This window comes from Lycorma delicatula, chromosome 2 (assembly GCF_047948215.1).
Source record: "Lycorma delicatula isolate Av1 chromosome 2, ASM4794821v1, whole genome shotgun sequence".
Classification (NCBI taxonomy): Eukaryota; Metazoa; Arthropoda; class Insecta; order Hemiptera; family Fulgoridae; genus Lycorma; species Lycorma delicatula.
The window spans coordinates 95,873,546-95,889,173 of NC_134456.1; the positions used below are offsets into that span (position 1 = coordinate 95,873,546).

Consider the following 15,628-nt stretch of genomic DNA (forward strand, 5'->3'; position numbering starts at 1 on the left):
TGAAAACTGTGCTGAAAGAAAATAGTTTAAAAGAGTTATTTGAAAAAGATAAAACTTATCAACAGTAATACTGCTTTATTTTTAAAAAAAATAAATAAATGAAATGATTTTACTAACTTTGACATCATATTTTATACATGTAGTTTTTAATATTTTTCTTTTTTTTTACAGTTACATCAACAATTACTATCATTAGCGACTAAAGTAACACCATCATGCAGTATTATATAAAACAACAAAAATAAACAGGAACAATAAAGAATAAACATAGGCAAGTAACAACAATAAATGCAAGTTAAAATACATAAATCAGACAAAAATCGCTAAATAGTATTCTTCATTCCACTGTAGTAGAGAAACCACAACAGACGTTTTACCTTTGACCTTCATTCTGGTTTAATAGAAATTTCATATCCAAACCCAGGTCTAAGTTTTGTCAGATGGTTCCAAAGAGTGGGCAATCAAAGAGCAGATGGTGCACAGACCAACTGACCCCGCAAGCCTCACAGATCTTCTGAGGAGAGCCAAGTAAATGAGCATGGGTAAGCCTGGTGTGTCCAATCCTTAGTCGAGTTAAGATGACTTGATCTCTTCTGCTGCTCAAAGAAGGAGGTTTCTCGAGCACATTCTCTCGAATGTTATATAATGCCATAGGACTCAGCAGCCAGAACCTATTCCACTGAGCCCGCCATTTTATATGGACTGATTTCATGAAGTCTCTCTCACATGACGATTGTACTCTGATGCCATTTATTGCAGCTCTCTTGGCAGCTTCACAGCCCGTTCGTTCCAGAGGATGCCACAATGGCCAGGAACACATTCCAGTACCACAGTCTTATTTATCCTTGAAAGGATATCATGAATAATCTGGAAGATGAATTCAGAACGTTTGCTGCTCAAGCTCTCAAGTATACTCCTAGAGTCTGTAATTACTAGGAGTCTGTCATCCTTACGGGTTTCAATAACTTTTAAGGCGGAGTAAATGACATAGGCCTCGCAAAAGGACACAGAAGAACAGGCATTAAGTTTATCTTGGTGTCAGGGAGTACAATAAAACAGCCACACTCGTTGGCTGAGACAGACCCGTCATCTGTGTAGATGAGAGTGTATCCATTGTACTTCTTAGACATGTTGTTAAACTGGTCTCTAGCACACTGGAAACCTGTGTCCTGTTTACGACTTCCAAACTGTAAGTATATGATTTCTGGAGACATGTGTAACCAAGGGACGCCGCATCCTATTCCCTTTTCAAGGATCTTTGGAGCAGGCAGATCTAGTTCTTAGAGATAGCAAACCAGCCTGAGGCTGAAAGACTGCAGTAAGGATGTCCTTCCTTCAAGTAGCGAAGTGTGAGCGTGTCTGGTCATTTGCCATGAGCAGTTGATCGCGTGTTTGATAGTCTTGTATTTCCTCCTGTAATGCAATGGGAGTTCATCGGATTCCACCAGTAAGCTTGGTATAGGAGAAATGGCAAATGCCCCTATTGACATGCGAATGCAGGTATTGTGCAAGGAGTCAAGTATGGCCTTAATTATCTCTTTTGCAGTCATACAGTACAGAACCGTATTCTAACTTCGAAGGAACAATGCTTCTGTACGTGTTCAGGATGATGGATTTATCAACACCCCAGTTGCAAGATGAAATGAGTTCAAGAACATTCATTCTCCTTAGACATTCAGCCTTGGTGTACTTAATGTGGCTCAAAAAGGTCAGTTTAATTTGAATGTATTTAAGTTTGGAATGAAGTCTGATACGAACAGTTTAAAAAAAAATAATCACAACTGAAGATGTGGGTTTCCACGAAAACGTTTTTGTAAAATATGAAATAAGTTAAGTGTCATTTTATTTGATGAATACTTCTGTACTTAGGTGGATCAATTTGGTTTATAATTTGTATATTAGTACAGAGGAATGAGTACTGACTTTAGAAAAATAATATATATATTAATTTAGTAAACTAAATTCTTTTTTTGTCCATATCTTCTGCACCAATTAACACCAAAAGCATAAACAAAATTCAGCATAATCCACCAAAGTACAGAATCAATAAGAGAATTAAAAAGAAAAAGAAAAATAATAAGATAAGGTAAGAGATCTTATTGATTCTGTACTTTGGTGGATTGTGCTGAATTTTGTTTATGCTTTATATATATATATACTTAACAGCTTTAATTCTTTTTTAAATTTTATTTTATTTTTCATTTTCAATAAATACTTGAAAGTAGACACATACAATACTAAATTGATAATTATAATTTCTCAGTACAGTAATATTGTGGTAAAATACAAACTTAAAACAAAATTAGAAATAAAAGTGAATAATTTGTAAATAAATTGCTAACCTTTACGAGAAGCAGAACGTGTTGTTCTTGTAATATTAACGCTGTGTCTCCGTCTAATAACTTCTTCCATAGCTGGTGTGAGTGCATTACTGTTAGTACACTCAGTCGGACTACTGCAACGACTGCTAAAATAATGAAATAAAAAGCACAAACAAAACGCTATTAATTAAATATTATTAAAATTTGAAACATATGCTTTAAATGAGTGATTCTTATTAATTGGTGGAAAATCATCACTACAAAAAGTATGAATTAGACTATTTTGGTTCACACTGTAAAATAATATCAAGGAAAAATATTTTAAATATGACTTTAGTTTACAATTCTAGTTTAGGACGTCCCAAATTACTCACTGAATTAAGCAATCCTGACGAGAAGAACTACCTGGAAAAACTAATAAATTTTCATTTAACAACAAAAACATATTAATATTCATGCACACACCCATACAATCACCTAAACCTAAATGTAATACAATGAAGCACCAGATATTCAAACATCTTTGTACGCAATTGTACTTTTAATATGTAGCTGGCTAACCTCCAATCTTCATCAACATTCCTAAAGAAATACTTACTCTCTAATACCTTAAATATGCTTGTATGAAGCTAAGATGTGCAATAACACCGGATGAGGTTGGAAACTGCCGAAGCCGAAACAGTAGCAGAAATTGTGAAGAGGGTGTAGACCTACTCTGCATCATTTTGTCTGCCATTACAATAGATTACATATACACAAATAAAATAATTCATTTATAACTAGGTAAATTTAACAAAATAAACATATAATTTCTATGAACACATTGCAAGTAATGCAAAAGTAATTTTTATTGATTCAATCTCATTTTTTAATTTTAAAAGAAACCATGTATGACGATATAAAAATATAACTTCAAAACTTGCTTACTATTAAAGAAAATACAGAAAATCTGTTCACCAATAATTAATCGACTACTTAATCGTTAAACTACAATCAAGTATGAGAAATTTATAAATTTTCAAATATAATTACCACCAAATAACCAGACTTGAAAGTATAAAATTAGTTTGACTCTATAATAATTAAAAAAAATATATAACAGTTTGATAAATACATTTCACACAAAATGTACAATTAGTAGAAAAAATATTTATTTACATTAAAAAAAAAATTAAGGTTTTATATAAAACAATTTTGTTAGTAATAAAAAAAGAAAAAATATAAATCTTACCAGAAGGTTTATTTAATAAAATAAAATATACATATTCACAATAACAAACATAGTAATTTTAATAAAAAATGAAAAGCACTTATAAGTTCATTTCTATCAGATTTTTAAGTTCAAAATAAAATAAATATACGAACACTATTGCAGTACTGCCACAATTAATCTGTAAGATGTTTACTATTACAACCGATCAGAAACATGTTTTTAACACCTGACGAAATTAATAAAATACTTAAACAAAAATACACCAGGTCTTTATACACATAAGTTCTGTTGTATAGTTTGTGCTACGTAATTCACACAATTTGTGAATTTTAAAATCTTCAAAACTTGAAGAATAAAAATTATCCCACTAGATATAAATATTAAAACGTAGTCTTTAAAAGATCCTTCACATTCAAAAAATTGAAGAGAGTAAAAACAAATAAAAACAAAGGAAAAAGATGATTCAAGGAATTTTTCAGCCAATTATCTACTTATCTGTAACAATTAAAATTAGATACATTCAACAACGTATAAAATAGTTACATTTATTAACATTTAACTGGTTATACCTCTCACTCTTTGATCGCTTATTAGATGAATTATTAGCCAGAGCAGCTTCTTTTGCTCTTTGCTTCATTCGAGTAAGTACTTGCAGCATTGCTGGAGTAGGATTATCCCATGAATCTTCATCTGGTATGTAATAAGAAGAATCTTTAACCATTCTGTAATTAAAAAAACAAAACAAAACATAAAATACTGTTTGTGAAGAATAAAAAAAATTACAGTAGACTGAAATTTCTTCGTCACCTATATTCTGTAATAAACTAACACATCCCACAATACCCATTATTCTAATCGCATACTTGCCAAAAAATAATTATCTAACTCACCTCATTCAGGTGAGCTTTTCATTATAAACCACTAATCCATAAATACACTAAATTTCACTGGTAAATTAAAACGCACTACAAATTAATAACCTTTGTCACATTTGACAGTTTATATCAGTCAAACTATTTACTTCACAATTCATACAACTTTGATGGGCAGACTAATGGAAATTTTGAGGCAGAAACCCAATAGCTGCATGTGTCTGGTGTAGGTTTGAAAATATGCTTCGTCTAAAACTCCAGGTCATATGTAAAATGCTATGTTAGGAAATAAAAAGTATAATTTTCGCTTTCCCCCTCTAATTGACATCAATTCTAATTTCATAAATAACTCCTACAAATCTCAACAACATACAACAATTAAATGACAGTAATCAATGTTATGTACCAAAATAAAATTGAAACTAAATAAATTAGTGAAATTAGTGAACTAAATAATTACATTTTTAATTTTTTTATTACGATTAACAACTTTATTTTGTGAAATTCATGTAATAATCTACTGAAAAAAAATTCTCTTTTTTTAAATTAAACTACTGAAACACTAATCCATATCTACTCAAACATATTTTAAAAGATGAAAATTTATATTTTACCATTTTCAATGGTAAATTTATTGCACAGGAATATTTAATCAATAAAACTACTTGTAGGTGTGTAATAATACCAGTCCAGAAAAAAATATATAGTGTTAAATGGCTTTTAAAAAATTAAACACTAGTTGTCTGACAGTGAACCAATAGCATTTTTGCCTTTCAAGGAAATCCAAGATTCAAATTCTAGTATGGGTTGGAATTTTTCATGAACTTCATTTAAGCCTATGGGATAAATAATTTATCTAAAAAAATTAAATGTTCTTAAATAAAAAGATATTCACTGGAAGTTAAATTTTATTCAGTAACCTAGAAATGTCATGCATTTTACATCTATATGAAACGATTTTCCCATAATCTACTTTATTTTTAATTTACTGATATTCATGTAAATTATTATTATTATTATTAGAAACTAATCTCATTATCACTGTATTTTTAACACTGATAATGCCTCAATGTACATAATTTAAGAATCAAAATTCATTTAGGGTATATGTAAGTAGGATAAAATTTGTATATTTGTAAAAACTTGCCACTATGCTGGTTTTAGATATCTGATGTAGGTCTAGGAAAACTTCATCCTTGGATCTGGTGTGGGAATAATAATCCTAGGAGGGTACAACAAACTAAAAAATGAAATAAGATCTGATCGCAGAATAAGATTCATCAAAACTAAACCATCTTCCTAAATATAATTTTGCACTGGGGCTGGGCTCTGGAAATCATGAGTTTGACATTCACAAAGGAAACAGTTAATCAACAGAGTAATTTAATTATATACTTTACTAATAAATGACTGACCTTGGAGAATATTCAAAATCAGTCTTAGGTGTCTGTTTTTCTTTATCTTTCCTAAATTTCTGTTCAGGATCACCAGCCAAAACCATTGCCCAATCGAAATCTTGAAGTGACATCTCATTTGACAACGCAGACACAGCATTACGTGTCATCCTAGAAAAAAATAAACCCTTCATTAAAACTAAAAAGAAATAAATTGTAAAAATAAATATTATCACTGCCATTAAAAAAAATATATATATATATAAGGGTATAATATTTAGAATCTCAGACTGAAACTTTTCTCCAAAATAACAACTTTACCAAAGGTCAGATTGAACCTCCACAAGGTCCACCTGGATATATCCGGAACAAATAGGAGAAATTTGTCTGGAGAATTGAATCCAAACAAACTTCATAGCTTCATTTATCATCAAATCACATCTAGAGTTGTAACTCGGGACCTAGTCCCACCACAGGCACTTCAACAGTCAACTATGAAAGGTGTTTTAAACATACTCCACCGGCTGAACCAAGCAACACCAGAATTCAGAGAAGGCAGCAGCATTTGGATACAACGGGCTGCCATGTAGAAGATAACATGAGATTGGAAGCATTGGAATGTCCCAACACTACACACATGAACAAGAAAAATACAAAGTCCAAAATCAAACCGAAGCAGATCACCTACATTTCCACACAGAATGTAAACTCGCTTATGAAGACTGGTAAACTAAAAATATTGACTGACCTAATGGACCAACACAAAATTCTCATCATGGGTCTGCAGGAAATAAGAAATACTGACCAGAAGACCATGGAATCCCAAAAATATAGGCTCTACAAAGGTATACCTGAGAAGAAAGTGATGAAAAATTTCCCACGGTTTGGAACAGCCTTTTCAGTCAGCCTCAAAACAATACAACTCCATACAAGAATTCAAGTCACAATCCCCAAGAATCTCAACTCTCACCCTAAAAGCATCTAATAAAATCTACACTATAATAAACACCCATGCACCCACTTACAATAGAAATAACTCTCAAAAAGACCGTAAAGAAACAGAAAAGTTTGGGATCTACTCAACCTGACTATAACTAACATCCCCAAAAACCATGTTAAAACAATTAAATGGAGATTTCAATGCTCAGGTAGGCAAAGAAAGAAAATAAGCAACATTACCGGAAAATGGCTTGCCCAATAGAAAACAAACAAACAGACACAGATTCATTGATCTCTGCAGAAACCACAACCTAATCTCCAATCTACATATTTCAAGAGGAAACCTAAAAACCCAAAACCTGGAATCACCCTGACTACAATAAAAGAGAACAGCATCTAGAACATGTTTTCACGGACCAACACCACCACAAGGACATCTACAATGTAAACATCCTCCGTGCAGCAGACACAGGATCAGATAAGTATGTAGTCAAAATTAAAATTAAATTTACTCCCCCAAAGAAAGCAACAAAACCAAGCCCCTAAAACTAAAAGAAAAATGAACCCTATCCAACTAATTAAGAATGAAAATTACCAAAAAGCAACTGCAAAAATAATCCCAGATAAACTCGAAGATCTAGTCAATAATGTTAAACAAATCGCAGAAGAATTAGCCCCAATTAAATCAGAAATATCCTTCCAAAATCTAATAAAACAAAGAAAAGAAACCACCTGAACCCTAAGGATGTAACCATTGTAAATTTTAAACTAAATTTAAATTAAATTGAATTGCCTTATTTAAATTGGTAAATTTATTTGTATTTTATTTTATTATAAATTATTTTGTTATATGGATTTCTTAATATGTTGACAGACAATATTTTTTTTAAAAAACGTAAAAGTTAAATTAATAGCAGCATGATTCATTGGTTATTAAAAATTCCTTCTTAAAATAGAATTTTAAGAAATATGACATCATGTTTGAAAAATGAACAAACATTTTCTATAAAAGAGGGTTACATTTGTGTGAGTAAACATACTCACACAGACTTGATAATTTGAAGAAATAGTGGTGGGGTTAGACCAGCGAGACCATCGGAAAGCGTCAGTTTTGTGTTGGATTTTGACGTGGTTAGTTTAGTTCAGTGAGTATGTTAAGAAAACCGATCAGGAAATTCATAAATTATGATTGGTACAGAATACAGGTATGAGAATTTAATGTCAAAGGCCTCTCCATAAAAACATTTCATGGATTTATCAGAAGATTGCTTATCCGTCAATTTTTTTTAAATAACATTAAAAAATATTATTATTGAAAATGTAACATGTTATAATGACAAATTATGTCTAAAATTATAATTAAAATTAATTTTGGATTGGCCAATTCCTTAGAATTGTAAGTATTAATAAGATGTTTTGTTAAGTTCTGATGTGTACAAGTAGTTACGTGATAATAGTTCTATGAACTCAAGTAGACTAGTTATGGGAGTACTGAGTCAAATGTGTTTATTGTAATTTTTCTTTATTTTTATCAGCAATGTGTATTATTCATCGCTGTTAGTAATATTTAGAACAGTTAGTAATAGAAGCATAAGCAATATAGTCCTAGTACATTGTTTCGCAAATCCCAACAATAGTAACTTTATTTTTTGTTAATTAAAAATTTATTCTTTAAAAATTATAAAATGTTATTTTTGTGTAAAATTAAAATTTGATATTTTACCATAAGCTGACAAGGAGAATAAAAAGACAACACCATAAAGACACAATGAAGTCAACAGAAGAAAAATTCAATAAAACACTGTCGAAAGACTATAACAAAACCTTAAAAAATCAGCTCCAAAAATACAAAACCCCAAACCTACCAATAAAGAATGAAAACAATAAACTGGCCCATAATATTAAAGACAAGGAAATCCTAGCTAAATATTTCAACAAACTCCAAAATTGCAAAGAATCAACAGAACTTCAACACCAACAACCCAATAATACCACCAGAAAACATCAACCCTCCCACAATAACAGAAGTCTACCAAGCACTAGGTGAGATAATTACAAAACAACGGGAGATGATAAGACTTCTGTAGAAATCTGGATACATGCAAGAAGATCAGCAAACATTTCCCTTCATTAACAGCTTATCAACATCTGAATCAAACAACTACCAGAACACTGGACGACAGCCGTCATTCCGTCAGCTATACAAAAACGGGGACAAAATAGACTAACAATTACAGGGGAATCTCATTTCTAGACACAACATACAAAATTCTTTTAAGAATCATCCTCAACAGGATCGGTTCACAACTTGAGAAAGAACTAGGAGAACACCAGGGAGGATTCAGACCCTGGAGAGCTGTCCAGACCAGATTATGAGTCTCAAGCTAATAATGGATTACAACAGGAAAACAAACAGAGACATGGTAATAACATTTGTAGATTTCAAGAAAGCTTACAAATGCACTTGCAGAGAATCCCTACTAAAAATTCTATGACACCTCGGACTACATACCAAATTAATAAAGATGATAAAACTGGCTCTCACAAACACTAAGTCAAAGGTAATATTAAGAGGCGGGCTCTCAGAAAAACTAAAACAGGACTGTGCTAAGGCAATGGACACTCACCACTATTAGTCAACTCACAACTGCAACAAGGGAATGGTTTTAAAAATTCCCCTAAAAGTAAAAATAGGCTGAAAAATCAAAACAAACTGTCTTGGTATCACCAATGATTTGGCACTGTTAGCAGATGACATCGATGAAGCTAAATCACAGATATTAGAACTTCAAAACATTGCAAATAAAATTGGCCTAAAATATCATTGAAAAGGACAGCAATTATGCCCCAAAAACCAACATGATTAAAAGTAGTAAACATAAACAATAATAAAATCAAAATAGTAACCTAATTTAAACAACTCTGAGAAATAATAATAAACAATCTACACAAAAAAACCTCATCCCAATTAGAAGAAACAAACTAGCTAAAGCTCAAAAATTAACCTGGTATGCTTACAATAAAAAATGCCTATCAATAGATGCAAAAATAAGATACTGCAAACCAGTTGTAAAACCAGAAACCATTTAGGCAGCAGATACACTCTTCCACCTGAACGAACAATCAAGGACAGACTGATTCCAGAAAACTGAAAGAATTGGAATAACCTGCATCAATAAAAAGTACCAGAAAGATGGGCAGTGGTGGATTGTGCCCAATAGTCATGTACAAAGAGTTAGAACCCATCACTGATACCATGCATAAGACTAGGATTCTTTGGACATATCATGAGGATGCAAGATTCAACACTTCTGAAACAGTTAGTACAGTACAATCTCAACTTGAAAAACACCAAGACAGGATGCAAATGAATCGGAGAAATAAGAGGCTCTGAAGGAAACTGGCCACCACAGATAAGATAAAATTAAACAAGAAAATCAACAAAAAAATTCACTTCACACTCAAAACAGAAACATTTTCAACTACAAAGAGCACAAAGATCAGAACATATGAAAAAGTACTTGGGGAGAACCGCAAGTCCCAAACAGTTCCATTAAAGAAACTTGAATAATGGGCTGACTAAAGTGATCCTATGCGGTCACCAGAGATAATAATAACATATATATAAAATCTGATTTTGTTGATCATTAATTTTTTTTATAATTAGGTATAGATAGATCTTCCAAGTGAAAATTCTTACTCTATGAGCACCCATGTGGAAGAAAACACATTTACTTTCCAGAATTACAGAAACTTTTTAATTAAAATAATATACTTAGAGTAATTATATTTGTAGTAACCTACTATTTCAAGAATATTAATAATTTGTAGCTCTTACATTTATAACTGATAGCACATAACTGGTAAGACGTTTGTGTGTATCACACATCATATCTATTTTTCATAGTAAGATTGCAAATGAAAAAAATTTTACTTAAAAAGAACTAGCTTTTCAAATATGTAATATAATAAAATGAAAGATAATAACAGATTAAGGTTAACAAAATATAAGCATATGGATAGATAGATAAATCTGTTCTCCCATTCAGGACAAATGTTACTCATCTTGAGATTCTTAGTCTTAAATCTCTAGTATTTTTCATCCTGAATTAACATTTTAAAACGCTTAAAAGCTGTATTTTTTTCAAAAATGTGTAATGCCAAAAAAATACTTGAACAAGTTGAAATATGTTGAAAGGTAATTGATTTTATTTATAGTTTAACCTTATACAAAAAAACAAAACTTGTTAAAATTAACAAGTTGGTTTCCTTTCCTACAAAATATGCAATAAATGAAACTATATAAACCCTACAGAGAAAAAAATGCTTTTTCACAGTAATTGGTCTGGGATTCACTATGTATAAAAAATCTATAACCTACAAATATTAGTAACACTGTTGATTGTTTATGAATAATGGATCCAGGCCGATAAGTTTTGAAACATATTTTGCACTCATAGCAGTGAAAACTTCTGATTCATACTTGGTGTTATTATAGTTCTTGTTTATTATTGTTTTTAGCATTCAGACATTCAGGAGTTCAAATATACCTCTGAATATTCTGATTTCAACTGAATATCTAATAAAATTCAAAACCAAATAATTAAATATTTAAGTATATACTTTTTATAAACAAGGTTATATTTCCAAGTATATATTTTGGATAAACAGTTTCTTTTATAAAACGTAAAAAAAATGATTCATATACCTGATTCAAATACCATTATATACTTGATGTTTTACACACAAAAAAATTAGGGACAAATTTTGGAGTACGGTTAAATACAACAAAAATTGAAAATATCATTTTGAAATTCTGAATACCTTTCAAAAGAAATTATAAATTCACTTCAAATTTATTTTATAAATTTTGGCACAAACAAGAATGCAATGTTGAGATATGCATTCATGACACATGTGTTCTGATTCTGGCTTATTAAGAGTTTCATCATTTAAAGGATTAACTCTTATCCTCTGGGATTATATCCGGCTAATTATAATGATTCTTGCAGCACAAGAGGCTTCTAAAATTTAAATATCAGAAAATTTAATTTAAAATGGAAGATAATAAGCAAACCTGTTTGAATTCTGTGGGGCACAAGGCTTCCTATTGCATTGTTCACGCATAGCCAGCTGAAGTCGCTTTGCTGCATTATTAGGGCCTCTATTTTCAGGTTCCAAATCAATCTTCCTCTGAAAAATATTTTTCATTAATTTTTTATTAACTTTGAACATAATATCGATTTTGAAAATAGACAAGAATTTCATTTAAGGCAAATAACTAACAATATTTCTGTAATTCACAAATTCTATTTCAATTTTCATGTCTTAATTAAAAATGTGAATAACGAAAGACACAGCTTAAATTCTGCCTTTATAAAAAGTTTTTATGCTATCAAGTTTTTATGTGTTTATAAGAAAGAATATACTTTTACTACAAACTTTTTTTTATTTGCTAAGAATTTTTAAACCATCAGCAATTTTCATCATACCCTCCTTTCATGACTTAAAATTTCTCTAAAAAAATTCTTGCAACATTAAAAAGGAATTATAATTTTATCAATTTTTTTTTAATAGGATAACAAAGAAAATGTAATATAATTATATAAACAATAAAACAATGAATATAATTTAGTTATATAGTATCCTTACACTACAAAAATTCATTATATTAATAGAAGCTGTTAAGATAAAATTGTTGAAAGTACTTATTATAAAAAAGTATGAAACTAACCTGTATATTTATTCAGAAATGTACTGTTAAAAATATCTCGAGTAAAACACAAATGAAAATTAGCTAACTTATCATATCTGGATAAGGCAAATTTGTTTCAGAAAATTAATACACGGTTATCAGATGTAGTATATTTGTATGAATGAAATATTAGTTACTTTCTAGGCACTTGTTTTCATTAAGATTGCACAACATGGTGCGATGAGCACTCGCCACTAAATCAAATGTTAAAAAACATAAACGTCATGTGAGTTAACAAGTATTTTTAATATTAACAATAAGAAATGTTTAGATAAGGTAAAAGAATACTATTTTATGACTAAATCAGCACAAAACAATGGATTTGAATGGATTATTATTTTTATTTTGCTTTTTATCCTTTTTTCAGTTTTACTTTTTATTACTAATTGTATCTACAATGATTATTTTTAGCATACAATGTATTGAAATATTAGAATTTTTATTTTTAACACTATCTTGTTTTCGTTTCTCATCTTTTTATTGTAATATTTTTAATCAATTGTAGCAAGTGCGATATTGTTAATGGTAGTATAATACCATTATTGTTACAATAATTACTTCTATTAAATAATTATGTTATTCTTTTTTAAATGAACATTTTGTATTTAGATTTAAATATTTGATTTTTTATTAACTTATACTTTTTAATAGTAATGTTGTTTGCAATTTTCATAGTATAGGAATTTTTTTGGAATAACTGTGTTTAAACTTGCCAAACATTTCATCATGTTACTTCTTTATTCAAGTTAAATATATATTTTATAAATTATTTAATTAATTTATTAATATTTCAATTTTTTTCATGAAAAGATTATATGCATTTTAGTTCTACATGAATCACAAAAATAAAAATTTTAGAAAACACGTCATCAGTAATAAACTAACGCTGATAAAATCATCTGCTAATTTTCTGATCATCTTTATTGTACAGACTATGTCACAGATTTTTAATATTTTTCATTAATTTCAAAACTTTTGTTCATTAATTTTTTTTTATTTTTAAGACAAAGGTTAAGACAGGATTATGGAGCAAAAAAAGTAAACGCTTATATTTTTTGAGCCAAATTTTTTGAAAGAATCATTAAAAAACCAAATGCATTTTATCTCCCTACACTGGAGATTGTGTGTAGATTATCTAAGCTAAGTAATAATAATGTAACTGAAAAAATAATTAAGTTGTTTACTTAATCTTATGGAAAGCAAATCTATTATATTATAGTACTACAACATTAATTATTTTCAATTTCAGATATAAATTTTTAAGGCAGCTAAATATTTATAAAAGCAATTTAAAATATTTATAACACTCTGGAAATCATGTATTTTTCATTTCAAATACTTTTTCTGCAGCTAAAAAAGAAAAAAAAATTAAACTAAGATGATCATGCACAATACAATTTTTGGTTTTCTTGAGTTCAAATATTAAGAAATCCTATGAAAAAACAGCATCTTTCAGAATTCTTGATTTTAACTTAATTTTTTGTCATAAAGAAACTGTACAGTTAATAGATTAAGACACTTAACATTTTACTATGAGCAATCTTTATGTAGATATTGTTTGTGTAAGCTGTGAAAATAAAGCTTAAAAGTATTGATCTCTGTGACACAATGGTAACACCTTAGTCTTTCATCGAAAGGTTCTGGCTTCAAATCCTAGTGAAATGTAATATTTCTTCATGGATTATAAAACATTAATGTATTATCATCACACAAGCTTAAAGCAATATTATATAATTTTAAGGTATGCAATAATTAATAAATGATATTGAATTAATTATCTTAAACAGAAAAAAAATTCTCTACAGGGGGTTATTTCAAAACATCATCAGTTAATTTTCAGTATACAGTGACAAAACAAAATTCAAATTAAGAGAAAATTTTATAAGCTGTAAAAACTAATAAAATCATTATTTTTAGAGCTTTTTTTAAAAAAAGGAAAAAAATCTAAATTTCCCCTTCCTTCTCATAAAAACTGCTGACATCACTGATTGTCCTGTGGTCTTATTAATTTCTGAAAAACCAGTAAAAATGAACAACTATGCCAATTTTTATTGCATCACTACTTTTTTCCTTCTTTTAATGAATTAAATGAAACTAATGCATTATTTATTAACAGTACAATGCATCAAGAGTTCCTTAAAGGAATCTGTTGACAATTCAAAATCCTTTCTTCTTAAGTCTGTTATAATATAAAAAACATGTCTATAAAAATATATTAAAAATCAAAGGACAGAACTTTGAAAGCACTCTTTGTAAACCCTGATGGTTTTAATAAAAACTGAAAATTAAAAACTTAACTGACATCTTTAAATCCAATACATTATAACAACTTTTCAATTAGTAAAGTAAATAAATGAACATTTCCTAGACATCTTTATAAGCATTATTACCATAATATAACTTTGAACTCTTTTAACTACAAGAACAGGGTGAATCAATAACTTACCTTCTTAGATTTATTCAACTTTGAATGGATTGTAAATGTCAGTTTGTTGTCATCAACAAATCCAGAGTTTCTGATTCCCATTCGAAATAATTTCTTACAATATTTATAATTAGGCTGACTACTGTAGCCAAGTCTCTTGACGTACAGTAAATATTTCTCCAGAGTCTCTGCAAATAAAAATTACATGAAAAAACTACAAAACAGTGAATCAGAATTACAATGTAGTTACAATTTCAAACATGAAGAAAAATGCCCATCACTTGATGTATGTGATCGCTGAAAAAATAAAATAACTATTATTAACAGCTTAATAAAATGCTATAAAAACAGCTACAAAGCTGCCTTTACGACAATTTTTTGCATAAAAATAATGATTCCATATGTAACTGTTGTTATAACACAGTTAAATTAAACATTTTTTAATTAACTACAATTTTAAATTGAGCCGATCAAAATTTATAAAAGTTAACGTACCAGGTGGTGCCTCTGGAGCAAAACATGATTTAAGGAACTCGTGTATATTTTCCATTGAATATCTCTTTTTCTCAGCTACTATTTCTGGATCAGCTACATCATCTTCCCAAGGTAGATGGCCGGAAAGCCAATGAACTAGGTTGTAACCTAACACTTCTAAATCACCTCTTCTGGATATAGCTGAAATAGATAAATTTTTTTCATAAAATTCAAT

The 15,628-nt window shown here is 29.5% G+C and overlaps 1 protein-coding gene across 5 annotated transcripts in view; it reads right to left on the bottom strand.

Annotated features, from left to right (window-relative positions):
* Nucleotides 1-15,628, bottom strand: part of LOC142319030 (serine/threonine-protein kinase VRK1-like) — an 83,014-nt gene that overhangs the window by 33,299 nt on the left and 34,087 nt on the right. For all 5 annotated transcript variants that reach the window (XM_075355852.1, XM_075355851.1, XM_075355853.1 and 2 more), the window contains 6 exons: nt 15,415-15,594; nt 14,941-15,107; nt 11,817-11,932; nt 5,822-5,971; nt 4,104-4,256; nt 2,343-2,467 (listed from right to left, as the gene is read on the bottom strand). In XM_075355852.1, coding sequence (XP_075211967.1) covers nt 2,343-2,467; nt 4,104-4,256; nt 5,822-5,971; nt 11,817-11,932; nt 14,941-15,107; nt 15,415-15,594 — 891 coding nt within the window. The remainder of the gene's footprint in view (nt 1-2,342; nt 2,468-4,103; nt 4,257-5,821; nt 5,972-11,816; nt 11,933-14,940; nt 15,108-15,414; nt 15,595-15,628) is intronic.